We start from the raw sequence: 27,783 nt of genomic DNA, 5'->3' as shown, positions 1-27,783 counted from the left end.
GATATCTTGAAAAAAAATTGTGGCAGAAATCGCATCAACCTAGAATGTCATTTAATATAGATGTACCCACATACAAAATGACCTTGCACTGATCACAGACGTGTGTTATGCATGTGTACGTTATGTGTGGCTAGTTGGGTGACCTAAATATGTAGCAAGTGGCAGGAATTGATGGGACTCCGAAAAGCCCCCACAATTTAATCAATTGTTCCCTATATGAGTTCCGACAGAAAAGTCCTGGTAAGACCGCAACGGTGGATTTTTAGTAGGATCGCAATCATGCGATTGTCAGCAGACAGCTGGCGTAGCAGTCACTTCTTGTCATAGTTACAGTGATGTGCTGCCATCTCTGAATGATACGGAAATCTTTAATAAATCCGAGTTTCTAGACTATAAGCCGCATCCTTGCCAAAATCTATTGAGGTTGTCCTTGTTTCATTTCTGATCTTCCCTGTAAGTTTCATCCAAATCTGTTGGTCTGTTTTTGAGTAATGTTGCACACAACAGGCAAACAGATTAAAAGACAAACACATGCCAATTGTGACATAACTCTGCCAAGGACCGCAATTTATGTGAGCAATAAACAGCAAACTATAATATTAGAGATACAGTAAGATCTTATACATAATACAAACTAAAAGTTAAACGGCAGCTGCAGCTAAAGCAGGAGGGAAAGCTGTAAAAAAAAAAAAAAAAAACCAAACAAACAAACAAAAAAACCCTGCAGACTGTGAATGTGTGTAAGTTAACAGGCTTATCAATATCCCTACCAAATTTTTGGGGCACAAATACACAGAACTATAATGGTAATTGTATATGACATTAAATAAATGTGTTGCTTTCATGTATTCTTCTGGTATGTAGCCTAAGGCAGTTTTAGTCTTGTTCTTTTGGCTGCAGGTCTTGTGAGAAAGTAAAAAATGAACAGAAAATTCTAATTCAAAGCTCTAAATGGGCTGACTCATACTGAAGGTTACATGTAAGTATGTACAGCTTTTTGCATTTTTCACATGGAGCACAAACTGCAATCCTAAACTATATGAGGAGTTTACAGTGTTATACAGGATAAAAACAGCACACTTGGTGGAGCCAAAATCAGGAGGGAAAGCGTCCAAAAAAATATGCAAACTGTGTAAAAGCCTAATTATTATGTTTCTTCCTATGCTAAATGTCGCTGTCCTTTTGTGTATAGGTTGCTTAGATGTCAGTTTCTTATTCAAGATTCAGTTCAATTATCATCATGCATCACAAGATTGTACAGTAAAACTACAGATTATGTCCTTTTATGCTACTCATGAAAAAGACTAATAATTCAACAAATAAATAATCACGTCATCATGCTGATGTGGATGAATGAATTCAGTAATCTCACATTAAGTCTCATTCTTATGGTGTGTAATACAGTTTCAGCCTTATCCCTTCAGCTGCTTGGCAGTGGAGCAAGTAAAGAGCAAATATAGAAACACAATTAAAAGCGATAAATGGATACGCTGTCCTCACTAAAAGTTGTTGCATGTGACGTATTTTTAAAGGTATACAACTAGCTTAACATCCTATTCCCTAATTATGCATCCTTCAAGGAACAGGCACTTTGTTGTGTTCGGCAGAATGTTAAAAAAAAAAAAAAAAAAAAAAAAAAAATTTAGTTTTTTGTAAAACTGCAAACAAGCACAAAATGTGTGACGAGGTACCTTTGAAACTATTGCATTATATCTCTAGTACAATAGCAAAAAAAGATTACTGACAGAAGCTCATGTGAACAGTTGCTGAAAGCTATGTTCGTGTTACGTGGGGGGGAAAGCAGGAGAACCCAAGCGCAGACACACAGAACTGGCCAACAGATGAATAACAGAAAGAGATTTATTTAACCAACAACTGAACCAATACATTAATGGGGAACTGAACTGGGGGAACAGAACTACACCAACTACTAAAACTCTACTAACTCTATGAATACAAAAACAGAAGTTTACAAAACTGAACTGAATTAAAACTAAGCTGGGTAGGGGTACTCACGAGATGGGGAAACCGACAACCGAGGGGGAAAACAGGCGGGGGGAAATCCATGAATAGGTCAGAGCAAACGGAAACCAAGAAGGGGGAAATCCAGGAGGGGGGAGAGCAGCAGAGTCCATGGGGCTGAAGCAGTCCAGAGGTGGCAGGCTTGGTGAGCAGAAACAGAATCCAGGAGGGCAACAGAATCAATGATCTGAAGGGGACTGAGTGAATGCATAGAGCTTAAATAGGTGGAGGTGAAGTGGAGAACAGGTGAACAGAGTGAACTAATTACTGCAGCTGATGTGCATTACAGCAATCAGTAAAGTGCAGGCAGGTGAGTGAGACAAGGGAGGCACACAGACAGACGCTAACAGAGGGAGCCAGAGGGACAAGACAAGGAGAGAGAGACAACAGGGAGAGAGATGACAAACAGAGAGAAACACAAAAGAGACAGATGACAAAGACAGGAGGAAGAAGGGAGAAGAAAGAAAATTGGAAGAAAGAGAAAGTAGGCCAGGAGCTAGAGCAGGATCCAGGTCCAGGAACATAAAAGATGAAGATATAACAGTAAATGCTATTTACATTGCACACCTGTCTTCAAACTACCAAGTACTAATGCATCCATTTGAGGTTTACTAAAGCTAATCATCATCATCAAACATATTGTACTTAACCTGAGAAACCGTAACAGAAACGTGTTAATGTAGTTGTAAATAGCTGATCCCTTAAGAATGAATCTGGTTTTTCAACTTTAAAGCACAGGATTAAGAGGATTGATGCTCTGTGATTATCAATCTGATTACATCACTTTGACAAGAACTTCCGGAATAGTACTTCCTGTTTCCATTAGCACACTTCCTTTTCAGTGCTGTTAAAGTGCCGCTACCACCAGGTGGTACTACAGAACATACAAAAGGAAACTGAGAGCTGATTCCAGTACAATGGGCTTATTGCAAAGTTGTAAGATCAACAAGACCAAGGCTGTAGGCTTGTCGTCCCCTGTCACTATTTGTGCACTGAGCCCTGTGTGATCTTCCAGGAATGCTGATGCATGTTGATCTGTAATCTGGAACATAATCTGTTTCAGATCAGATTATGTGTTCAGCATGAGTTACCATGGTGATTCACCTCGGTAAGAACTGAACCACTGTTCATTTGAAGTTACCTCGGTAACCTCAAATCCTGCTTCAAAGCATAGGCCTCTGGTGGTAAGGTTGATCACTGAAAGTGGTGCAAGAGAGAAGGCAGCAGAGGGAATGAGCTGGCTTTTCAAACATACTATGGCACTCCAGTTGTAACTGCATGTGGTAGCAGTTTTACCATCATGTCAGAACAGCCAGAGGCCAACGTTGTAGCAAATTTTGATCACAAATGTAGAATAAATAAAGCTCTTCTCTCTACAAACTCTTTGCTGAAGACCTCTTCCTACTTTTTTAAAAAGTCTTATCTACCCCAGCAGTTACCACTGCTACTGCTAACACTGCTCAGATGTCTTGCTGGACCAGTTACCAATAGAAGACCTCTCATGAACACAGCAATCAGAGCAAACATAATGACATTACAGATATCTGCATCCATTATTATGCTGAGTCAAAGCTGAATGTCAGATTATTTAAATGTTGCTTTGACTTGTCAGACTGAAGTTACGGATATCTGGAATAAAAATTCTGACTAGTTAGAGAGCAGTTACAATTATCAAATTGCCATTTTAATATCTGTAATTTTAATAACAATAATCAAATCAAGCTCAGACGATAAATGTTAAAATAGCTTGCCATGCCGGTGCAAGTCTTGCGTAAGTAAACTATTCCAAAGTTTAGGGGCAAAGACAACAAATGCTCTGTGATGTTGAGAGACAACAGCAATTTAGTATCTTCTCTGGGGTTCCACCAGACAGGGCAAGTATAAGAAGCTATTATGTACATATTTTTGATAATAGAGATCAAAGGTCACAAATTTTGGTACAGCAACTTTTAGGGAGAGCAAAGAATTGACATTTACTAATAACACTTCATGTAAAATTTGGATGTTTTTTGTTAACAGTGTCTACAGTATTGAAGCTTTAGTGTTCCCCCTCATCTGAGCAGGTGTCTTGTGTTTGCAGGCTGGTATAATCGTCTTTACATCAACTTTACATTGCGACGGCACATCTTCTTCTTCCTGCTGCAGACGTACTTTCCTGCCACTCTCATGGTGATGCTTTCATGGGTGTCGTTCTGGATTGACCGGCGGGCTGTGCCAGCCAGAGTTTCCTTGGGTAAAAAAAGAATACTAATAATTACATTTAAAAAATTCATGTCATTTCCTTTGAAGAGTCTCAGTGTGCCCTAAAGAAAATCTGTCTGTGTGAAATGATGAAGGCTGGCTGTGACATGGCTTCACATAGGGAATATACACATGCATGTGTGATCACACAAACCTCCCACACTCTACAACTCTTACTCTTTTTTTGAACTATCTTCTGGATTTAGGCTATTGCTATACATGCCGTAACAGGTATCTGTTTTCCCCCTTATTGAGGTCCTGTCTTAGCTCAACCTCTCACTCTTATTAAAGCTGTTATGGAGGAATTTTTCACAAGGCTAAAAAAACCCAAATATGTTTAGTCAAATGTTTTCTCTCTGCATTTTATTGTTGTTTTCCTCGTCTGCCTTCTGGCCCACCCTCCCATACTGGCCTTGTGGATAAGGGATGCATATCAACATGTCAAACATGACACTTCTTATTTTCTAGTGTAGACATTTGACAGCTTTTATCACATTTGCTTCCAAAAACAGTAATACCAGTATTCACAAAGTCCATTTACTAAGCTATTCAGTATAAGGGCAGAATTAAACGGAGATACTAATTGAGATATTGAGATACTAATAGAATCATAGATCATACAATCAGCATAACTGGTGTTTCAGCAGTATTTCACCCACTATGTTTTACCATGTAGATTTAGAGGACTGAAATATGGATAAACTGCATAGAAACTAGGTGCTTTAAAGGTGTTGCAACCATGACTGACTGGGAGCTTCTCAGGGGGTTGATTTATTGCAGGGCTATTTAACAGCATTGCATCATATTGTATAAATGGACATACTACTTTCACCATCTTGAACCAGAGTTACCCAAAACTGAGTCAGCTCCGTGACTCAAGACAGGATGTAAATTTCCGATACTGAAATAAATACTGAGACACAATCATATGCTTAACATGCAGCTCACCACAGACTAACTAGAGCATTGTGTATTTTGTGTCTAGGCATTACTACAGTGCTGACCATGTCCACTATCATCACTGGAGTGAATGCGTCCATGCCACGAGTGTCCTACATCAAGGCGGTAGACATTTACCTCTGGGTTAGCTTTGTCTTTGTCTTCTTGTCTGTGTTGGAATACGCTGCTGTCAACTACCTGTCCACTGTTCAGGACCGTCGGGAGCGCAAGATGAGAGAGAGGGCACGATCTCAGGTTTGATCTTACTAAATGCTGTTTGGTGTTTTGAGACAAAAAAAATATTTAAAAAAAAAAAAAAAAAAAAAGCATCATTGTCTCTGCTCATAAACTCAACTCTTCAGACTCCAAAAACATCCTTGTTGACTCTGTGCAGTTTCACTCACAGAGTGTCTTTCAGGGCGAAGCAGGAGCATCAGTGAAACAAATGTTGAAACAAAGGGCAAGAACCATCAGTGTCTGTAACCAACATGTTGAGAAAGAAAATTCAACATCTGATGAAAGACCTTCAGCTGTTTGGTTTGAAACAATTAGCCCACTCAACCTTTTTCTGGTTTTAACCCTCAACATGCAAAAGAATAAAAGCAAAATAACAAAATAAAACTATGCCCACTTAATTAAAGCTCACTCAGCAAGTTTTAATGGGCCAAATAGCTAGAATTTTCTCCAGTCGGTGCCATGGTTTATACACATTTTGGCTACTGGGTCTCTTTTTCATTTCTTTGTATGACCAAATATTTGGTGCACTTGATATGCTGTACTTTAAAAACTAACCACAGTCCATTTATCAGAGACAAATCAATGTTATTCTTATCCATATTTAGTGGAAGCATACAGATTTCACCTCAAGTTATCATTTTGCAGATTTTGCTACCCACAATTGATATGTTTGTTATCAAATGTAATCAAACATATTGTAGTTAACTGCACTCACATATGCTCACATACAGTTGAAAATTTTTACATAATTTTTTTGCATCAGCCTTATTATTATATGCTTTTTAAAATAAAACTAAAAAATCTGATTTGTTTTTTTTTTATACTGATGAGCACATCTGCTTTTGACATTTTTAGCAATTTCCCCAGACTTTTACAGGTTTTTCATGACTGAATAGTGATGCTTCAGGACTGTGATTTCTAGTTTTAGTGTTTAAAAGAAGATTGTGCTTGTAGCATTAAATAAAATAATGCTAATTAGAGATACAACATTTGCTTGTTGTGTCTGCATTAGGTTTAAGTTAGTTTTCTTTAAATATATCACAGGAATAGTATGACAAATGATGAAATTATAAAATTCCTTCTGCAAGCATATTCCATGTCCAGAAAACGTTATTTTTATTTTAAGAACATGCTATCAATGTTTTACAAAAACTCGTCAAATATCTATGTGTCACTCATAGTTAGGAAACCACAGAGATCATAAATTTTGCAGTTCTGCTTAGCTCTACACAGCATTTTAAGCTTCTTTCAACTCAGTGGTTAGGTTTTGCTGTGCACAGCTTTACTACTACAGTCTTTCAGCTCTCATTAACCTCATTTTCAACAGCAGCGTGCAAATGTTTTTAGTCAGAAGTTTTGATGAACAAAAACACCAGAACAGCAGCAACCAGCATATTTGTTATGGAACCAAAATGAAAACTGCACAAATCAAAACATCCATCCATCCATCCATTATCTATACACTGCTTAATCCTCACTAGGGTCGCGGGGGGTGCTGGAGCCTATCCCAGCTGACTCGGGCGAAGGCAGGGGACACCCTAGACAGGTCGCCAGTCTGTCGCAGGGCTACATATACAGACAAACAAGCACTCTCACATTCACACCTACGGGCAATTTAGAGTAATCGATTAACCTCAGCATATTTTTGGACTGTGGGAGGAAGCCGGAGTACCCGGAGAAAACCCACGCATGCACAGGGAGAACATGCAAACTCCATGCAGAAAGATCCGGGGAAAGCCGGGACGTGAACCAGGGATCTTCTCGCTGCAAGGCGAAAGTGCTAACCACTACGCCACTGTGCAGCCCCCAAATCAAAACAGTATCTGTGAATTGTTCTTTAAATGTTAATTACTATAGAAATGGTTTTACAGTTTAGTTCGCATGACAGATGTAGGTGGTGCAATTAGTGTTGCACACTGTATACATCATGTTGCCATGGGAACCTAACGTATTCAGCTATATGTGTTCTCGTGTAGATCCTCTTGTGTGCCTTGTTGCTGGCTTCTCAGCCCTCAGTTTACCGTCAGACAGTTCACATGTTCTCCAGTTACTCATCACCAGACAGCCAGTCCTCAGCTGCCCCTGCTTCCTTTAAAAAAATTTGCTAAATAAATCTGTCTTTCGTCACAAGTAATCCTTGTTCTGCATTTCGGTCCAAACTGATCCAAACATATTGCAACAGTCATGTATTTATGCTCTTCTTCAGCTGGTTCCTAAAATAGACCCCTTCTTATAGTTTAAATAGTCAAACAAAGCTTTATTTTTCTTTGGCCCAGGAAAAGGTAAATACAATATCATTACATGGACAGGATTTGCAATCATTTAGCAGTTTAGCAGTGTTGGATTTACTAGTTTTGTTACATACAGTACTTGTGCAATGGTTTTAAAGACTCAAATGCCAAAAGTTGCAAAGACTTGCTGCTTTGCAGGACCATCAGAAAAACAGATCCTGTGGGGAACATGTATATCCACAGAATGTTTCATAGGAGCCCAATAATTTTTTGACCATTTGTTAACAGTAAATGTTGACCTAATTGTGGTGTTAAACTATAAACTAAGAGGTCACCACAGTTACAGTGGATAACCCTCCATGGGCAGTGAAGTTGCATTGCATTACATCAAATCATTGTCTTACAGCTCCACAGGAAAGACCAGTGGGTCAAAATCAACACATGCCATCTTCTCAGGACTTTGAACATCTACAACTAATTTCATAGAAATCCAACTTGTTATAAGCCCTGCCATGGAGCCAAGTAGAAATGTTTTGCTTATGCTGATGCTACACATAACATTTCTGTGTATTTCTTTCTCCCAGTCATTGCCCTGCACCTGTGGCATCTCTCAAACACGGACCATGGCCATGTTGGATGGTACCTACAGCGAGGCTGACACCAACAGCCTGGCTGGCTACACTGAAGAGCCCATGGTGCCTGAAGAAGAGCAGGAAGAAATACCTGAGGTTCCAGAGAAACCTGGACACATGGTGGTCCACCTGTCAGTGAGTAGTGAGTCCACCACTACCAAGAAGAAGAAGAGCCTGCGTGCCCTCAACATTATTCAGAACACGCACGCTATTGACAAATACTCCCGAATGATTTTCCCTGGTTCATACATCTTTTTCAACCTTATCTACTGGTCAGTCTACTGCTGAACAACACTTGAGTCAGGACAGAGGCCATAAAGATTAACACACAGAGACAATATGAATACTAGCTCAGAAGGACACTTGTGGAGTAATTCAAATAATGCTGTTGTACTGTTCTACTGCTAGCAGCTCATTATATTTAAGGTCATGGATAGTAACACACCCTGAAAACATTAGCTGTCTTAAAAAGTTCTGCTTTGCAACTTTGGAATTGATTGGAACACTACGGTCTGATTTTTGTTTCCTCATGCGGCAGATTGAATGTACATAAATCCTATAAATTAAAACACTAAAAGTAACCATGAATGATGCTTTTAAACTACGAATGCTAATTATGCAGTCATTTTCAGCTTTATCAGCTGTCAATTCCTGTTGAAAAGTTTTTTATTCTCATACTGCTATTCCTGGTATGATGGAAAAAACAAGTTTTTTTTATGTGAATTATAACACTGATAGATATGGATCAGGCACAGTATCTATGTGATCATGCTGTGGGGTGCTCAGTTGACTGTAGTCTGTATTTATTCATTTGAAATGATCACCAAGGTTAGAGTCACTTTGAATATAACATTTTAATGCTCAAGGTTAACTTGACGATGACTTATTATTTTTTATATTTCCCATCCTCAGTTCCATTTTATTTGTATACCACCAAAGTATAAGTCATCTCAGGAAACTTTACATAGTAAGGTCAAGATTTTACATTATGGAGAGAAACACAATTTCCAGCAATTGACTAAAGTGGATATGAAAAACTACCTTTTAATAGGAAAAATCCTATGGCAGACCCAGACTCAGGGAGGGCGGCCATCTGCCTCATCTGGTTGGGCTGAGAGTAGAGTGGAGAGAGAGAAAAGATTAGCAATAAGAAACAACAAATGATAAACACTGAGCAAGTTGGTGGGAACAGTAACCCAGAAACATGCAGCTCTGGTACCTGCAGAAAGGTACAGTGAGATTGTAATACTGAAAGAGTATATCTGCCTATTGAACTCAAACTAAGAGATGTTTCAGTCAGCAGCTCCCAGTTTGTTTAACTAACATACTATATTTTTCAAGGCTGTTACCTCAACAAAATGATTTCATAACTTAATCTTGAGGAAGACTAAGCCATGTGAGTAGCATGGTGAGGTTGTACTCCAATAACATGTTTATCTTAACATGCCAAGGGTAGCAGTATACCACATTTCTTGTCTGACCTCAGCTTGCAAAATTTGCTTAAATCTAAAATACAATTGAGGCTGATTAGAAAGTTGTTTGTTTTGAAGGTGCCATGAACCCATGTATTTGAAAAATGTGATCTTTGCCCTGATGATAGCGATAGACAAAACTCAAGATCAACAAAGTTATAGCAGTTCACTCTGTAAAGAACATGTCTGTACTAAAGTTAATGGCAGTCTATCCAATAATTTGCAGATATTTTCCTCAACTGATAAACTTCACTGTACAAAAAATGTCAGTCTCCTGGTGGCAACATTCACAGTTAAGGTCAGTTAAAATGTGAATATTTGGAGGTGGCTTTGTCAAAATAAACAGCAGATAGCACTAATGCCACGCTCAATAGTAGTTCATGTGCCATTAAAGCATTGGTGAAGAAGATGGATGAACAAGTTGATGTTATTAAAAGAGCGACAGGTAACTCTCAAAGAATCGATAACTAGAAAAATATCAAATCTGTGTTTCTTTTATGTACTAATGTGAAGACTGTGTTAGTCTTGCATGACTGCTCACAGATGTAACGTTTTGTTTGCTGCTGCTCTTTACATCTGCAGCAAGAAGGAAGCTTAACTGATACTTACACGTCATGTATTCCGTGATTTATTTGCTGTGTGTTTCCATTGCTCTTGGTTGCGTTTTATTTCTACTAATACATCAGGCTTTTCAAACATAAAAACTTTTCTGGTGAAATATTTAAACATTTCTAATTACTATGTCCATTGTCCAGTCTGGATTATTATGTGCAAGTTACAAATGTGAAAAATACGTGGATGGAAGAACATTTACAGGAATATTCTGGAAGATATAGGGCAAAACGAAAAGACAGGATATCATCTACTGCAAGTGTAAGGATGAAATAATTAAGTTGTGAAGACAGCAAGTTAGTGTCCTAAGGGGGAAAAAAACATATTCTATTGCAAACAAAAAACAACTTTTTCTTTTTTTGCATTACTATGTGACAGAGAGATACCAGAGAGGGCAGCAGAGATGATTGTGATGATACTTGTATTATAAGTTCTAAAGAACTGTTAACCAGTTGAATATTTTCTCCTTAGGTCCTTGTAGTCACTTACCTCAGCAACAAATGTCATGAGAAGCTAATTTACAGGGCCAGTGTATGGCCCTTTAAATCTAAGTGGCATCTAGCAGTCAGGTTACACATTTCAACCAAGTAAATACCCCTTGCTTTACCTTCCTTTTCAAAGTGTGTAGGAGAGCTGACAGTGGCCACTAAATAAGCATCTCTATGGGCAATGTTTGGTTTGTCTGTTCTGGGCTATTGTAGAAACCTGGTGGTACAACAAGTCAGACTCTGTGAAAGAGAGCAGGCTCCCTATTTAATTATTGTAAGGGCTCATTTTATGAAAACACCATTCTGATTTTCAGGTGATTATACTTACATGTTATATAAACATACCTATGCATATTATGTTTCATTTCTGCTACAGATCCTTCTAAAACTGTACACACTAACCCTGTAATAAAACTACGTAACTTATCAGGAACCCCACTATTAAATAGTAAGTAAGTAAACACAAATATTTTCTTATTCTCCTCTCTCGTCTTTGAAATAAAACTTTAACCAAGACTTGGGATACTGGAATGAGCTTCTTATCCATGATCCACTTACCTGGCAGAATGAAGGTTTCCCTAAACTTTTCAAAAAATGTATATGCCTATGATAATTTAGATGAACTTCTCATTGTGTGAAAACATACTTACTGACTTGACGGTGCTGTTTTTTTAAAAATTCCTTTCAGTGTACATATGTCCTCCTTATGTACACAAATCTCTTTTTTAACTGTACTGTGGTAATTGATCAATCTTTCATTGTAATTAATTGTTTGATTAACTTAGTCACATAAAAACACATTCTTACCTTTTGAACACTACCCGAACAGTGACTTAAAAAATGTGACTGAGATTCTGTCCAGATTATTTGCGTATGTCTTTTGGCTCTGTTTTACTGAAGTCCGTTTAAGTGATAACGAGCACAGTTCCCCACACCACCCATAATTGTTCAGTTATTATGACTGTGTGGACTACACTGTGAAAATGCACTGTAAAGACTCAGTGGTATCGTGTTCCTCAAGCTTTCATTGCTCATTTTTGTAACTTTTTCATTATGTTTAAACACCAAATCACAATACTGAGTTTTCTGTCTATCTTCATCTATTACTGTAGTTCTTGGTAAAAAAACAAAACAAAACAAAACAAAACAAAACAAAAAACTGAACATCTCATCAATTCAACAAAATAATGCACCAATATTTTTGTGAACATTTAATTAATTGTGTCATGTTTCTTTGACAACACTCCCATGGGTGAGACTTCCTGTTTGTGCCAATGCAAATAAACTAATCATGGTACTCACTAATCATTATTCCTGTTAAAAGATGAGTTGCTGAAGTTTTTACTAACCAGCACGGTGATGGATACGGGCTTATTTAACAATATGGACAGAAAATCTCAGCATTGCTTTGTACCACTTTAAAAGAGCGATGACAGAGAATGTCCATAAGAAGTGCACATTGGAACAGATGCTAGCTGCAAATGGAGCAGAGATATAACTCAATATATGGTGGCCCACGGTGAAAAGCACAAGATTTCAGATAATAAATGAACAAAACTGAAAAAAATTGCAGTTCAGAAAACATGACAACCAAAAGTTCATTTTAGACAACGTATTTTTAGAAGATACAATTTTTGAATCTACGCAAACAAAACCCCATGAAAACACTTTAAAAGATCATCCTTTGAAGTAGAAATTCTTTCTTTGAAGTAGAAATTCTTTCTTTGAAGTAGAAATTCTTTTTTTTGTTTGAACACTTTTACCCTTGTTTGTTCCCCACACATGGGTAATTCCAGTATGATGTCCTTATTAGATATGCACTAAAATGTGTATGTTTGCGTAATTTTTATGGCAGGATGTTGCTGCAGCAGGGTCTACATTAAACTCACCTTGGCCATATGTATCTGCCAACAATAAATAAATAAATAAATAAAAACATCCTCTTTCAGTATTTGAATTAACTGCGATTGTTTAGAGTGCAGCCAGAATGCTGTGTGTGTGTGTGTGTGTGTGTGTGTGTGTGTGTGTGTGTGTGTGTGTGTGTGTGTGTGTGTGTGTGTGTGTGTGTGTGTGTGTGTGTGTGTGTGTATTGGTGTGTTTTTAATTTTATGCACTGCATAAACACTGAACACTGACATTGTTCTTGACAGCACTGTTTAATTTGATGAAAATGAAAACAATGTGCAACCATATTATGGATGAACAAGATAGCTACCTATCTCTTTGGGTTCCATGTTTTCTGAAATGTATGTTGTATGTAGTTTCCATAATGTTGTACTCTTCCTCTCAAGAAAAAAACATGTCACCTTTTCCGCTGTGCAGCATTGTGGGGTGAAGGTGGTTCCCACTGCAGTGCCATCAAAGTGAAGTGTAAAAAACATAAACAAACAGAGCAAAATATATCTGTAAGCTATTAAGTACCACACACATTTTGCAGTCAGACAGGATTTGAAAAGAAATAAAACTGAAGCCAATCCTGTAGCCATTCATGAGTTGCTAATGATGTAATAAAGAATGGTACAAGGTATTTATTTGACTTTTAAAGATCTAATTATGATCAACTTTTTAAACCTTTGATTTAGATGCATTAAAACTGTTTTACAACACGTGGATAAAATTGATGGTACCTTTAACTTAATATTTTGTTGCACAACCTTTTGAGGCAATCACTGCAATCAAACGATTTCTGTAACTGTCAGTGAGACTTCTGTACCTCTCAGCAGGTATTCTGGTCCACTCCTCATGAGCAGACTGCTCCAGTTGTCTCAGGATTGAAGGGTTCCTTCTCCAGACGGCATGTTTCAGCTCCTTCCACAGATGTTCAATAGGATTTAGATCAGGGCTCATAGGAGGCCACTTCAGAATAGTCCAATGTTTTCCTCTTAGCCATTCTTGGCTGTTTTTAGCTGTGTGTTTTGGGTCATTATCCTGTTGCAAGACCCATGACCTGCGACTGAGACCAAGCTTTCTGACACTGGGCAGCACATTTCTCTCTAGAATACCTTGATAGTCATGAGATTTCATTTTACCCTGCACAGATTCAAGACACCCTGTACCAGATGCAGTAAAGCAGCCCCAGAACATAACAGAGCCTCCTCCATGTTTCACAGTAGGGACAGTGTTCTTTTCTTAATATGCTTCATTTTTGCGTCTGTGAACATAGAGCTGATGTGCATTGCCAAAAAGTTCCAGTTTTGTCTCGTCTGTCCATAGGACATTCTCCCAGAAGCTTCATGGCTTGTCAACATGCAGTTTGGCAAATTCCAGCCTGGCTTTTTTATGATTTGTTTTCAACAGTGGTGTCCTCCTTGGTCGTCTCCCATGAAGTCCACTTTGGCTCAAACGACGACGGATCTGACACTGATGTACCTTGACCTTGGAGTTCACCTTTAACGTCTTTAGAGGTTGTTCTGGGCTCTTTTGTTACCATTCATATTATCCATGCCTTCCATTTGTCATCAACTTTCCTCCTGCGGCAACGTCCAGGGAGGTTGGCTACAGCCCCGTGGATCTTACATTTCTGAATAATATGTGCAACTGTAGTCACAGGAACATCAAGCTGCTTGGAGATGGTCTTATAGCCTTTACAGAGAGTAATATAAACCACCTTTTGTCAAATTTTGACAGGTCCCAATCAGAAGCTCCCACGTCACAAAGCCCCGCCCACCACGCCCCTAACGGCTGTTTTTTAACCGGAAGTCCCACCTTCCCTCGCCCCCATTGGCTGTTTTTAACCGGAAGTCCCGCCTTTCCACGCCCCCAACGGTTGTTTTTACCGGAAGTCCCTCCCTCTTTAACCGACAGAAGCTTATCTCAACGGCGCAGACGTGCCCCTTCTACCCCGCCCTTTCCTCCTATGACATAGCGTTTTAAACGGTCTTTGAGAGAAACCCACGTGTCCCCACCCCTCCCTTTCGTCCTATGACAGAGCATTTTAACGGTCTTTGAGACATGCGGGAAATTTGAAGTATAAAAGTAGTGTTTAGCATTATCTGCAGCTTTTTCTCTTGCTTTTTCTCCTTTCTCTCCCCATTTGCATTCTCTGAACCAAAATGCTACTGTCCAGTATTTCTCCCCACACCTCTCACCGGTACCAGAGGCGTCCATTTGAACACAAGAACCGTCTCCTCCCACCGGAAGTCCCTCCCTCTGTAACTGACTGAGGGTTATCTCAACGGAGCAGAAGCCCAACTGTCATAGGTTTAGCTCAGCAGAACCAGCCGGTCCAACTGTCGGAGGTATATCTCAACCGAATCAGACATGCCTAAAGATTAGGTCTAGGTGGGAGAAGGGGAAATGTTGAACAAAGAAGAATCTTTTTACATTCTGTAAGTTAGAGTTAATTTAAACAGAAGACACTCAATAAGAACTAACAGAAAATAAAACTTTAGCAATTTGAGTGTTTAAAATATATCATTCAGAAAATAAAACTTTAACAATTTGAGTGTTTGAAATATATCAATCAGAAAATAAAACTTTTAACAATTTGAATGTTTGAAATATATCAATCAGAGAATAAAACTTTAACAATTTAACTGTTTGAAATATACCAATCAGAAAATAAAACTTTAATAATTTAACCGTTTGAAATATACCAATCAGAGAATAAAACTTTAACAATTTAACTGTTTGAAATATACCAATCAGAAAATAAAACTTTAATAATTTAACCGTTTGAAATATACCAATCAGAGAATAAAACTTTAACAATTTAACTGTTTGAAATATACCAATCAGAAAATAAAACTTTAACAATTTAACTGGTTGAAATATATCATTCAGAAAATAAAACTTTAGCAATTTAACTGTTTGAAATATACCAATCAGAAAATAAAACTTTAACAATTTAACTGTTTGAAATATACCAATCAGAAAATAAAACTTTAACAATTTAACTGGTTGAAATATACGATCAGAAAATAAAACTTTAGTAATTTAACTGTTGAAATATATCATTCAGAAAAAATAAAAACTGACAGTCTTTAAACCGATGACTGTTTGAAATAAATCAATCAGAAAATTAAAAAACACATAGTTTGTACAACAGTGATAGTTCTTAAATAGAAATGTATGCAAATGAAAGCCTGCAGGGGGGTGAGAGCCTGCAGGGGTGAAAGTGACATCACGGTTGTTGTTTGAACAGGTATATAAAAAGCCTGTGTTTTCCAACTTCCACATCCAACCCTTCTGCAGCGCTAAATTTTACTCAAAGCTCCAAACTTTCAAGACTTTTAAAGACCTCCGAAATGGAAAACGGTACGTGCTTTATTCGTCTTCTGTGCAATTTTTAAGCATTATTCTACACACTTTTTCTGATGACCTGTTGTTTGTAAAAAAGCTATGTTTTACAGCTGTTGATCCAAAATACGACTTTCCTGACGTCTGTGAGTCTTTTTTCCCCGTTATTTCAATAATTATTTTACTAATTATTCCAAGAATCAAACAATTTTACTTAATCATTCTCTGTTTTGTAGTTACGTCGCAAGAACTGGAAGACATTGAACTCTGCATACAAAGTGCAGAACGAAACGAACCGCCGAGGAACCAGGCGAGTTTGAGGAACCCTGTCCCTGGCGTGCAGAGTCCCGCGACGGTGCCGCGGGTCGTTCAACATTTAGAGACCCTCACGCCGGGAGATCCGCAAACCGCGCCGGGTCGCTCCAGAGTCCGGGTCCTGCGCGCTCCCGTTGATTTCCAGGTGCACCGAGCTCCTTGTACCTCTCCACCTCCTGAGACCTCCGCAGGTCCATCTCCACCGGGGCCTCAGCGCTATCTCCTCCGACCTCCGCAGGTCCATCTCTTCCTCCACCCTCCGCCGGGCCCTCAGCGTCATCTCCTCCGACCCCCGCAGGTCCATCTCTTCCTTCCTCCGCAGGCCCGTCTCCTCCACCCTCCGCCATGCCCTCAGTTCCATCGCCTGCCGAGGCCTACTCAGGTCCCGCGGCACGTCCTCACCCGCCGATCGGAAAAAAGAGCCACCGGACCTCCACGGACACCAGCAGCAGCAGCAGCGGCAGCAGCAGCAGCGGAGGGAGAAGCAGGACCAGAACCTGGAACAGCCAATCATCCGACCGAAACGGTAAGCGTGTCTGAATCGTTGTGTTAGAGGGTTTTCAGTGCAGCTGGTAGGGGTCTTCCTATGCTAATATATATTGAATGTGTTTTTTCTAAATTATTACTTTAAGGTTGCAACTTGTTCCTATGCCGACTCGTATTCAATCTTTTGTTTTAAATAGTTTTACATCTAATACAAAAGTATTATTTTTGTTAGTCCTTAGTGTGGTAAAAAAACTTGTCTTCTCTCTCTCACTCTCTCAGGCCACCGAAGGGGATCTTTCAGAAGAGGCCACAAGAGGATCTGCTTGAGAACAGACAGAAGAGAACCCCCGAGACGTCACCGTGACCTGATAGATGCACGGAGGGATGATTTGACTTATGCGGTAAATGAACTGTTACGTGCCGGATCCGCATACTTCGCAGAGCTTGCAAGGTTATAATTACATTTGAGGTGTTTTATGTTTTTTTTTTTTGTTGTTGTTGTTGTTAGGTTTGTTGTTTTTTAGGTCAAAGTATTGTTAAAAAAAAACAAAAAAACAAAAAAAACAAGGTGTGACATTAAAGTGATCATGGCTGAAAAGGCAAGTGACCGGTCGAATGAATTACCAGCCTTAAACCAAGAACCGTTTCACGTGGAGGAACTTGCTGATTCTCGTTTAATCACATCCGGTGATTTTCATGATTTATTAAATTATGTAGAGAGAGACGATTCGCATTTTCACGATTTACTAAATGGAAACCCCGAACCCAGCGCAGCCTGTGATTATCACGAGTTATTAAATGATGTAAATAATGTAAACCCTCGATCCATCACATCCGGTGATTTTCATGATTTATTAAATTATGTAGAGCACGATGCCGTGCATTTTCACGATTTACTAAATGGAAACCCCAAACCCAGCGCAGCCTGTGATTATCACGAGTTATTAAATGATGTAAATGATGTAAATTCTCGATCCAGCACACCCACTGATTATCATGAGTTATTAAATCAGACAGAAGCCTCACCTTCATCACCAGCTTCTCCGCCTCCAGATACCTTTCAAAACCAGGAGGGGGGTCAAATTGTAAATGCGGCTCAACCAGGCTCTAACCCTCCCTCACCTCAACTTAGTGTAGTGCGCAGAAATAGATTCAACAATGTAGAAATAAGAAAGATATTACAGTTTCCCTCCCCTATGGGTGTACCAGATTACGGCTCATTTTACGGGGGAGTTATGGGGACTGCTCATGAATTGTTTCAAGAGGTCTCTTCACACGCTAGACCTCGGGACAGAATTCAGTTGGAATTGAGGGGAGAAAGTCTGACCAGAAATGTCTCGACTGTGTTAACACCCGACGGTGACGAGAACCTTTCTGCATTTCAGGCCCTCCTGGACAGTCTAGTACAGTCCAACATGTCTATTATGACCGACGCTACTCTGGAATTAGTGGTCCAAGTGGTCCGTAACCCGCGAGGCGGGGTTAAAAGAGTGCTGGAAAAAATCCTAGACTGCAAAATTGTAAATAAGAAGAGGTTTCTGTACGTAGTACAAAACTCTGGTAACAACATGTGCTTTGCTATCAATTTAGCTCATCTGCTATTTCCTACTCTCAGCGATAGAGAGGCGGTTAGGCGGGGGAGAGAGATTCAAACTAGGGCCGGTTTAGACGATCAGACCGAAGTGACCTTTAGCGATCTGTCAAAATTTGAAAGACTGCTGGATTGTAAAATTGTTGTATTTTACAGAACCGAAGGCCGGTGCACTCTCTCCAAATTCCAAACAAACAACTTCCTGTGGCGAGCGGAGGGGTCGCGGATAGACTAACGTGCTACAATTACTGAATGTAGACACCGGCCAGACAACGCCACCCTGGGACTTTCACCCAGGGAATTATAACCACCACTAACCGGAAGGGCAACTCAGGTTCGTTCCACTGATGAGGCAGGAGACATGATTCCAGTGCAGGCAAAAAATACAAATTTTATTTAATACTAAAAATACTCAGTTTAAAACCAATAAAAGAAAAAAAACAACCATTCACACGAGATTGTTAAATGACGGGTTTGGGGACTAATCAGAGCTGGGGGCTCTCTGGTGGAGGTTTGGGCCAACGGGCATCACAAGGGAGCCCAGGAGAAATCACCCCACTCACACGTGAACATGCACGCACGCACGCACGCACGCACGCACGCACGCACGCGCGCGCACACACACACACACACACACACACACACACACACACACACACACACACACACACACCTCTGAGTGAAGAAATAAAAAAAAAAAACAACCAGGGGATGAGCAGCGCACCACACAGGAAGGGGTTCCCACCACCCGAAGACACCAGTCCCCACCACCGGAGGCCCACAGCTTCTGCAAACCACAAAGGAAAGGGAACAGTTATTAACAGGGTTCCATAAATCAGTTGACAAAAGAACAATTACCAACACTTCAGAAAACTACTTAACATAATAAAAAAACAAATTTAGCAAAACTGAAAGATTCAATTAACTGAATGAATGAACATGAACTTATACTTAAACAAAACCCACTGCATACAAAACGACTAATCAAGTGCAGTCACGTGACACAAATCCTAAAATCAGACAAAGAAAATACCTAACAAACACAAATAGCCACGTGACTGCAGTAAATACTCAAAAGAAACAAGGGGAAAAGAAAGAAAATTAACCCTATTTTCACACATGCACTCTGGACGTTAGAAGAAGCAGTATGTACAACGGTTGGTCAGCAGCCACAGAGACAAGCTGGAAGCAGCCCGACACCCACAGCGCCAACGCAAAAGCAGATAACAGACTGGAAGAAGACGAAGCCGACCGGCAAGCGTTCGGCAACACAGACCCACGTCTGCGAGACAAACCCACGGAGGCAAAGCAGCAGCAGCGTCTCCTACGGTTGGGACCCCGTGTAGCCAGCACAGCTCCAGACAAACGGCAGCCCACCAATCAGTAAATTTTGTCCACCACAAGGGAACGGGGAGCAACCGGCAGCCACGGTAACAGCCTAAAATGACAAGCTGTTACACACATGCAACATAAACACATTATGGGATCGCAAGCAAAGGAAACCTACCAGTAACCCTATAAAAATAAACAGCCTCTATAACCACTAGACATGAACACAGCCTTAAAGCAAGGGCAAACAATGCAGCAACTGCTACCATACCTGTTAGCAATGGTAAACAGGAAGTGAGGCAAACAGGAAGTGAGGCAAACGGGAAGCGAGGCAAACGGGAAGCGGGGCGTGCCCCTGACGTTGCAGCAAGAGAACAGTGAGTAACCCTTGCCCAGCTTTATAGTGCATCCTCGTGTCATGATTGGTCAAAGCAAGGCACGGTCATTATGTCACAGGAGCATAACACAGCCAACCCAAGGAGAGTGCAGCATTCATCCTGCTACAATCCACCCCCGCTTTCTGCATCGTCGCCCCGACGATGAATCAGTTGAGCCCAAGTGTCCCCATACTAGTCCCAAGGTCTAAAAACAGCAACCACTGCATTGGACACCAGTCCAGAAGCATTTGCAGCCCCGTCTGCCGGTGGTCCCACCGACCTAGGAAGGTGATAAACGTTGGAGTGCTGACCAGCAGTTGACCGTGTGGTCCGTCTTACTGGCCTTGCACTGGTATCAGGGCAAGCGGCTGATGGTCCTCCTGCTGGGGCAGGAGGCAAGTCTGCTGTTGCAGAGGACGGAGTCACTAAAGGACCCTGCCCAGGGAGAACGGGGTCAGCCTGTGGGAGCAGCAACCGAGGGGTGGTTTGGGTCACAGCAACCATCTGACCAGGAGCTGCATGAGGGATGTCATGCCTCACAACCAGCAAGTCCCCATCGTGTATGAGTTCATCCTCCACCTCTTCTTGGTCAGGACAGGGTGAAAGAGGAGCAGCAGCACAATCGGAAGCACACGCACCAGCCACTGCCTTCAAGAGTGTACGATGGACATGTTTGACCTTGGACTGGTCGCCTGTAGGGGCAATGGTGTACACAGAGCCCCTATCTTTTGGTGCTTTTAAGACCGTATACACTACGGAGCCCCACAGGTCCTGAATCTTGTTACGCCCCTTCACACTGAAGTCCCGCAACAACACCCACTGGCCCTCCTGCAGTGGAGCAGCTTGAACATGCTGATCATGATTGTTTCTTCGGTGCTCTGCTGCAACCCTCAGCCTCTCTTGGGCGCTCTCAAAGGCAATCTGTAAGCGAGTCTGGTGCTCCTGAATCCACTCTGTGACATCACCACCAACAGGATCCTGAACACGACCCAACAGAAAGTCGACTGGGAGACGGGGCTCCTGGCCAAACATTAAAAAGAATGGCGATTCACCAGTTGACTGATGGGGTGTAGTATTGTAAGAGAACAGGAGTTGGGGCAGACAGGAGTGCCAGTCCCGCTTTTGAGAGACAGGCAGGGTACGCAGCAGGTTATGGAGGGTTCGATTAAACCGTTCACACTGCCCATTGCCAGCCGGATGGTACGGGGTGGTGCGAGATTTTTCAATGCCATAAAGGCTACACAGCTGCTGAATCAGACTGCTTTCAAAATTGCGGCCCTGGTCAGAATGTATGCGGGCCGGGACACCAAACTTACAAAACCATTCTGTAACCAAGACCTGAGCCACAGTGGGAGCTCGTTGGTCGCGGGTGGGAATGGCCAGTGTATACTTACTGAAAACATTTGTCATGACGAGGACATTCTCAATCCCTGTACGAGTGGGTTCTAACACAGTGAAGTCCATGGCGAGGATTTCATTTGGCCGAGAGGCCAGCAAATGCCCCATGAAGCTGCGAGCAGCTGGCTGTGTGTTTTTGGCAACCTGGCACCTCTCACAAGACTGGCACCACTGTGCCACATCAGAGGACATGCCTGGCCAATAACACCGCTGCCGTAGCAGCTCCAAGGTCCTCTCAACACCTTTGGTGGCCATGCCTCTGGTGAACTTCAGTTAGCACCTCCTCTTTTAACGCAGCTGGCAAGAGCAACTGCAAAATTGCTGCAGCACCATCAGGACGATAGACCTGCCGATACAAGATTCCACTCCTCTCCACCAAGCGGTCCCATTGGCGGAGGAGAGCCAAGGCACGCGGAGAAAGCTGTTGGCGCTCTGTGTGGCTCGGACGCCGCTTCTGTGTCCAGAACACCGACACTTCCTGTATAACAGGATCAGCCTGCTGAAGTTGACAGAGGTTAGAAGGGGCATAATGAGGCAAAGCTGCGATTGCAGCTTGAGTCGCATCAGCCTCCTCCAACCGCAGGGCTTGCTGCAAGGGTTCAGGAAGTGATGTGCCAGGGAGCATAGCTTTCATGTCTGGTGCATCAGAAGGATGCTGGCGGGACAACGCATCAGCGTTCCTGTTAACCCTCCCTGAGCGATACCGAATATCAAAATCGAAAAGTGCAAGCTGGGCTGCCCAGCGTTGTTCCATGGCGCCAAGCTTTGCAGATGACAAGTGGCTAAGTGGATTGTTGACCGTATAGACAACACACTTATGACCAAGCAGATACTCCCTGAATTTTTCAGTCATGGCCCACTTGAGTGCCAAAAATTCCAACTTCATGGAGCTGTAGTTGTCCATATTGCGCTCAGTGGGCCGCAGACCTCTGCTTGCATAAGCAATAGGCCTCACCTTGCCACCCTGCTCCTGTGACAGCACTGCTCCCAGGCCACCATGACTTGCGTCAACCTCAAGAATGAAAGGGATAAATAAACATAAACGACAGACACAAATAGACATAGAAACATAACAAAGAACAAAAGTAAACAAGTAAGAAGCATGGGAGCATTTGCATGTGAGTGAAAAAAATGTGCATGAGGTGTAGAAAGTGTGTGAGTATATATATGTATGCGAGTATATATATGTATGCGTGTAAGTAAAGTCTGAAGTGAGCAACAGTCAACTACAACTACTCATCCCAAACCATCTCAGTTGGGTTTAGGTTGGGTCACTGTGGAGGCCAAGTCATCTGATGCAGCACTTCATCATTGTCCTTCTTGGTCAAATAGCCCTTACACAGCCTGGAGGTGTGTTTGGGTCATTGTCTTGTTGAAAAACAAATGATGGTCCCAGTAATCAAGCGCAAACCAGATGGGATGGCTTGTCGCTACAGGATGCTGTAAGTAGCCATGCTCGTTAAGTGTGCCTTGAATTTTGAATAAATTCTCAACAGTGTCACCAGCAAAGCACGCCCACACCATCACACCTCCTCCTCCATGCTTCACAGTGGAAACCATGCATATAGAGACCATTCCTTCACCTTTTCTGCATCTCATAAAGAGAAGCAAAAATCTTAAATTTGGACTCATCAGACCAAAGTACAGATGTCCACTGGTCTAATGTCCAGTCCAAACCATTCTCTTCTTCTTGTTGTTCATCCTCAGTAGTGGCTTCTTTGCAGCAATTCCACCATGAAGTCCCAATTCACAGAGTCTCCTCTGAACAGTTGATGTTGACATTTGTCTGCTACTAGAACACTGTGAAGAATTTATGTGGGCTCTAATCTGAGGTGCTGTCAATTTGTGGTTTCTGAGGCTGGTAATGCTAATGAACTTATCGTCAGCAGCAGAGGTGCCTTTTGGTCTTCCTTTCCTGGGGCAGTCCTCATGTGAGCCAGTTTCATCATAGTGTTTGATGGGTTTTTGCGACGGCACTTGAGGATACTCTCAAAGTTCTTGAAATTTTCCGTATCGACTGACCTTCATGTCTTAATGTAATGACTGACTGTAGTTTCTCTTTACTGAGTTGAGTGGTTCTTGTCATGCTGTGGATTACAGCAGTAGTCAAATAGGGCTATCAACTGTGTACTAACTCTACCTCTGCACAACACAACTGATGGTCTCACATTACACACTTCAAGAAGGCAAGTACTTCCACAAATTGACTCTTGACAAGGGACACCTGTTAATTCAAAACTGTTTCAGGAGACTACCTCATGAAGCTGAGTGAGAGAATGCCAAGAGTGTGCAAAGCAGTCAAAGCAAAGGGGGGCTACTTTAAAGAATCTAAAATATAAAACATATTTGGTTTGTTTAAGACTTTTTTGTTTACGACATAATTTCATGTGTGCTCTTCCATAGTTTTTATGCATTTTGTTTGACTAAAGGCACACTGTGTGATTTTTGGCCGTCACAGACGAAAGATAACAATCGTGAGAGAATCGTGGCGATATCGTAGGCCATGGCTCGAAATTGGTGGTCCTATGTCGTACAGTGAGACAGGTTCAAGGACGGCCGTTGTCATGGTCTTATGATCAAACACAAGCTGTGATCAAATTCTGACAGTGTCAGAAATTTGGGGCGATCGTCTCACAGTGTGACTGCTGCTGTGACCTATGACAACAAACTAACCAATAGAAATGCAGTATGAAATGACGTAATGATCAGCGTGAGACTGGCGCTAAACCCAAACAGATGATTTGCGCCAACAATGGCAAAACGCATCAAAACAAGTATGTGGGATTTAAACAAAGAAGACAGCCTAGTAGAGTTGTGGCAGCAGAAGCCTTTTTGACGTGTCCTCCAGCTCGTACCACAACTGGACAAAAAAAGGACGAAGCATGGAAGGATATAGCGGCAGAATTGCAGCTCCCAGGTTAGTAATCTAACATTAGCGGCTAGCAAGCGCACACAAACCACCTCTGTAAATAGTGGCCACAGCACTTAGTTTATGTTATGAAATAAATAAAAATTAAAACCGTTCATGTTTCGTAAGCTTCCCTGTGATTGTAGGTGCTCCGTTTATGCTTTGGTTGTTTATTTTTCATGGATGGATGGCGCATGCTTATTGCGCATTCACGTCAACTCATGTACATTGTAGGCTGCAATTCAGCTGCATTTTCATTGTACAATCTGCACACAGCAAACTTCACGTCGTGGCCAAAGATTGAATTCATGTTGTACAGTGTAGCACGCTATGAACTTCTAAGATTGTTATAATTGCACAGTGTGCAGAGACCTTAAGTACTGCCTAATCGGTATGACATCAGCCGAGTCATTCATGGACTCAGGTCCCATTCTTTACAGCAAACTCTTCCCTTCTCAGGTGGCAGCAGATCAGTGAGCACAGGAATACCACCAGCTTCTTGAAGTATGCTGTCTTTTATGACTGTCTTTCTACCTCTACCTTCAATGTCTCATATTCCATTTCATTTCCCCCCTTGTTTTCTAATAAATACAGCCCTGAAACTGAAATGATTTGTTACTCTCCTCAAAATGGTCCACAAGCTAATCCACCACTGAATGTAGTTGTTAAATTTCCAGAAAGTCAGCAGTCAATACTGGACACAAACTGGCATGCTTGGATTAATCTGTCAATGATTAGGTCGATATCCTTGAAGTCATTAACAGCATGGCTTTTACAGGCAGTCAGTTCCTGTGAAACTGAAAAAAAAGTAAAATTATTTTTGTAAAAATCTTGTTGCAGATTTTGTGGTAAATTAAGTTTGTGTTTTATAAACTATTCAGTTACCTAGCTAAGACAAGGTGATCAGTAGCTAGCAGTTACTAAGATAAAAATGTGGATTAACTTCCTCTGTCTAGAGAAGTTGTCCTGCCATGCCTGAACCTTAGTTAAGAAGACAGTACTGTACACAGTCCTCAGTTCTTCATGACTAACTGCACTGAACAGAGGGTTTTAATGACTGAGTAGAGCTGTTGCAACTATTCTGATAAACAGTCAAATAAAAGTTTTCTGATCTGCTCAGTTGTTTAATTTTTGTACAGCTGGTGGAACAGGAGATGTGTTGTCCATCTTTATGCTGGAGTGAACATGATTTTACTATGCTACTACTACTAGCACCAGTACTACTACTATTACTTCTACTATACAATCTTACCTGCTTTGGGTGCAAATGTCTGTGACTAGCTAAAGTCTCCAGTCACAAGGTACAATCTGTAAAGCCTGAGAGTGGAGCCAAGAGAAATTACAGAGGTCTAATTTAATTTCATATAACTTTAGTTACAATACGCTGAATGACTTTTGCCAAACAATGCCAATAAAATATTGCCAACCCCAGCTTTAAAGTTGAAATAATTCACAACTGTATCACCTTAGAATAGCTGCATTACTTTTAAGTTGAACAGTAGGGTATTTGTCCTTTTGTTAACCTAGAAACTGTCCAGATTTACTATATTACAAATACAGACACTACAGTAAGAAGTGCAGCAAAACATCAGCACACTTTTTATTACTGAGAATCGAATCTTTTTTGTTTGCTTGTGTGACAGGAGGTTGTCTCCCTCCTGGCCGCTGTTGGGCGCAGTGCCAGCGGTGCGAGCACCGTAATTGCTGGGCGATACCATGCGCCCTTTATATTCAGGTGTGCAGCGGTGGAGCTTCCTGTCCTCCCCTCCCTGCTTGCTTCCGTGGTGGCTGTGGTTTGGCATGACGGCGTTGGTGGACGCAGCCATTCTCTGGTGTATCCAGCCGTTGTGATTGCCGTCAAGGTGTGCTGTCTGAATACGTAAGTGTTCTGCCGCTTTCTTTTATTTTTGGCATGTGATTACATCTGGTGATCACCATATTTCCACTCCTTCCAGCGTGGCTGAGTGCTGGGGTGAATTCCCCGGGGTGAAGCGGGGATCTGCTGGGGTCCTGCTGGGCAGAGGAACACAGGCTCGCTCTGGGTGTGTGTGCGCGCGTGTGTGTGAGCCGTATTCTTGTGGCTCACACCCTCCAGTTGCCAGGTACGTGATGGGTTGGTCTCCCCAGCCGCTACTCTGGTTTTATGTAACGAGTTTATTAACTCAGTGTTATTTTTCTTTCCAGTTAACAGCCCGGCATAATCGGACTGCTACCATCGCTTCAAGCTGAGCTGCTGTTTTGGTTCTCTTTAATATTTGTTTGGTGAACTGTTTATGTTTTTTTTTATTCTGTTGTTTGCGGCGGCTTGGAGCGGACTTCTCAGCCCAGTACGGCTGAGTGCCGTCTGCGTCCACTCCGTGTAGAGGCTGGTGGTGTTGCTGTTGTGTCAGAACTTGTACAGCTGCAAGGGCTACTTCAGTTGATGGTGTTTTGTTTTCTTTGTTATTTGGAAATTAATTCAGGTATTTCCTTTTGGTGTTTTGGTTTGCTTTGTTGCATTAGTTTAATTGTGTTTTTTTTTTGTTGTTTTCTTTGTGAGTTTATTTAGCCTTATGTATTGATTTAATTCATCATTTATTGTTCTTTGTTTTTGTTTTCTTTTGTCCACACCAGTTATGGTTAGTTTGGGCACGTTTTATTAATCTTTGTCTTTGTCTTCTGTGTACAGGTGCTGTGGCTTACTGCGGCAGTTATTTCCTGGTGGTGGTGGTCTTCTTCACGGTCCCCCCTTTCTTTTGGTTTTGTGTATGTGTGTGTGTATTATTTGCAGTGTCACGGGTGATTCATTTGAGGATTCCTCTCCCCTTTTTTGGTTGTCCTGCCGCAGGGTAAGCCCCAGCCTGGGTTTATTTTATTCCTTGTTGCCCATTCTTTCTTTTAGTTAGTATATGTTAACTGGTGTGTGACATTATTTCCTTCCTTATAAATTGTTAATAAACATTGTTAAATTGGAACACGTCTCGCCCCCCTGTGTTAATGGACCCTGTTGAGCCTTAATTGGTTTAGTGACAGTGAAACACACCTGAGCTAGGATTTCCTGGGTGCAGGTCCCAGGTGGCGTTGTCGGGACCATAATTGGTCTAATTGGCTACAAACATTCCTCGAATCTCGCCACACTTGCTTGTTTGTTTTAAATCCTTTGTTTGCCCAACTTTTTGTTGCAGACTCAGTCATCTCATCTTTGTATTGAAGTGATTTTGCTCAGGTGTGCTAAAGTCGATTGTATTCTGTAACTTATTGTTTTGCAGCTGTAGTTGAAGGTTTCCT

The 27,783-nt window shown here is 41.4% G+C and overlaps 2 protein-coding genes and 2 long non-coding RNA genes across 5 annotated transcripts in view; 3 read left to right on the top strand and 1 right to left on the bottom strand.

Moving 5' to 3' along the window:
• Nucleotides 1-11,395, top strand: part of gabrr2a (gamma-aminobutyric acid type A receptor subunit rho2a) — a 55,225-nt gene extending 43,830 nt beyond the window's left edge. The window contains exons 7-9 of the mRNA XM_023267104.3: nt 4,103-4,255; nt 5,249-5,457; nt 8,255-11,395. Coding sequence (XP_023122872.1) covers nt 4,103-4,255; nt 5,249-5,457; nt 8,255-8,590 — 698 coding nt within the window. The 3' untranslated portion in view covers nt 8,591-11,395. The remainder of the gene's footprint in view (nt 1-4,102; nt 4,256-5,248; nt 5,458-8,254) is intronic.
• LOC129347687 (uncharacterized) lies at nt 1,843-14,516 on the bottom strand. Of its 2 annotated transcripts, XR_008599898.1 has the most exons (4): nt 13,588-14,516; nt 13,181-13,221; nt 9,344-9,413; nt 1,843-4,250 (listed from the first exon to the last, which is right to left on the bottom strand). It is a non-coding gene; the product is annotated as an uncharacterized LOC129347687 (long non-coding RNA). The 2 variants fall into 2 exon arrangements; XR_008599897.1 differs by having other exon boundaries at nt 1,843-9,413.
• Nucleotides 14,517-15,581: 1,065 nt separating this feature from the next.
• Nucleotides 15,582-16,464, top strand: LOC129347688 (uncharacterized). The gene is made up of 3 exons (XR_008599899.1): nt 15,582-16,130; nt 16,213-16,258; nt 16,349-16,464. It is a non-coding gene; the product is annotated as an uncharacterized LOC129347688 (long non-coding RNA).
• A 176-nt stretch (nt 16,465-16,640) lies between these two features.
• On the top strand, nt 16,641-27,470 carry LOC111585826 (uncharacterized). The gene is made up of 5 exons (XM_055005546.1): nt 16,641-16,953; nt 17,193-17,314; nt 26,160-26,395; nt 26,472-26,618; nt 26,701-27,470. Exons 1-5 carry the CDS (start codon nt 16,773-16,775, stop codon nt 26,702-26,704), a joined length of 690 nt encoding a protein of 229 aa, XP_054861521.1. The 5' UTR covers nt 16,641-16,772; the 3' UTR covers nt 26,705-27,470.
• The last annotated feature ends 313 nt before the right edge of the window (nt 27,471-27,783 follow it).

The sequence above is a fragment of the Amphiprion ocellaris genome, chromosome 20 (assembly GCF_022539595.1).
Source record: "Amphiprion ocellaris isolate individual 3 ecotype Okinawa chromosome 20, ASM2253959v1, whole genome shotgun sequence".
Lineage (NCBI taxonomy): Eukaryota > Metazoa > Chordata > Actinopteri > Pomacentridae > Amphiprion > Amphiprion ocellaris.
This window is presented reverse-complemented; position numbering and strand designations above follow the sequence as displayed.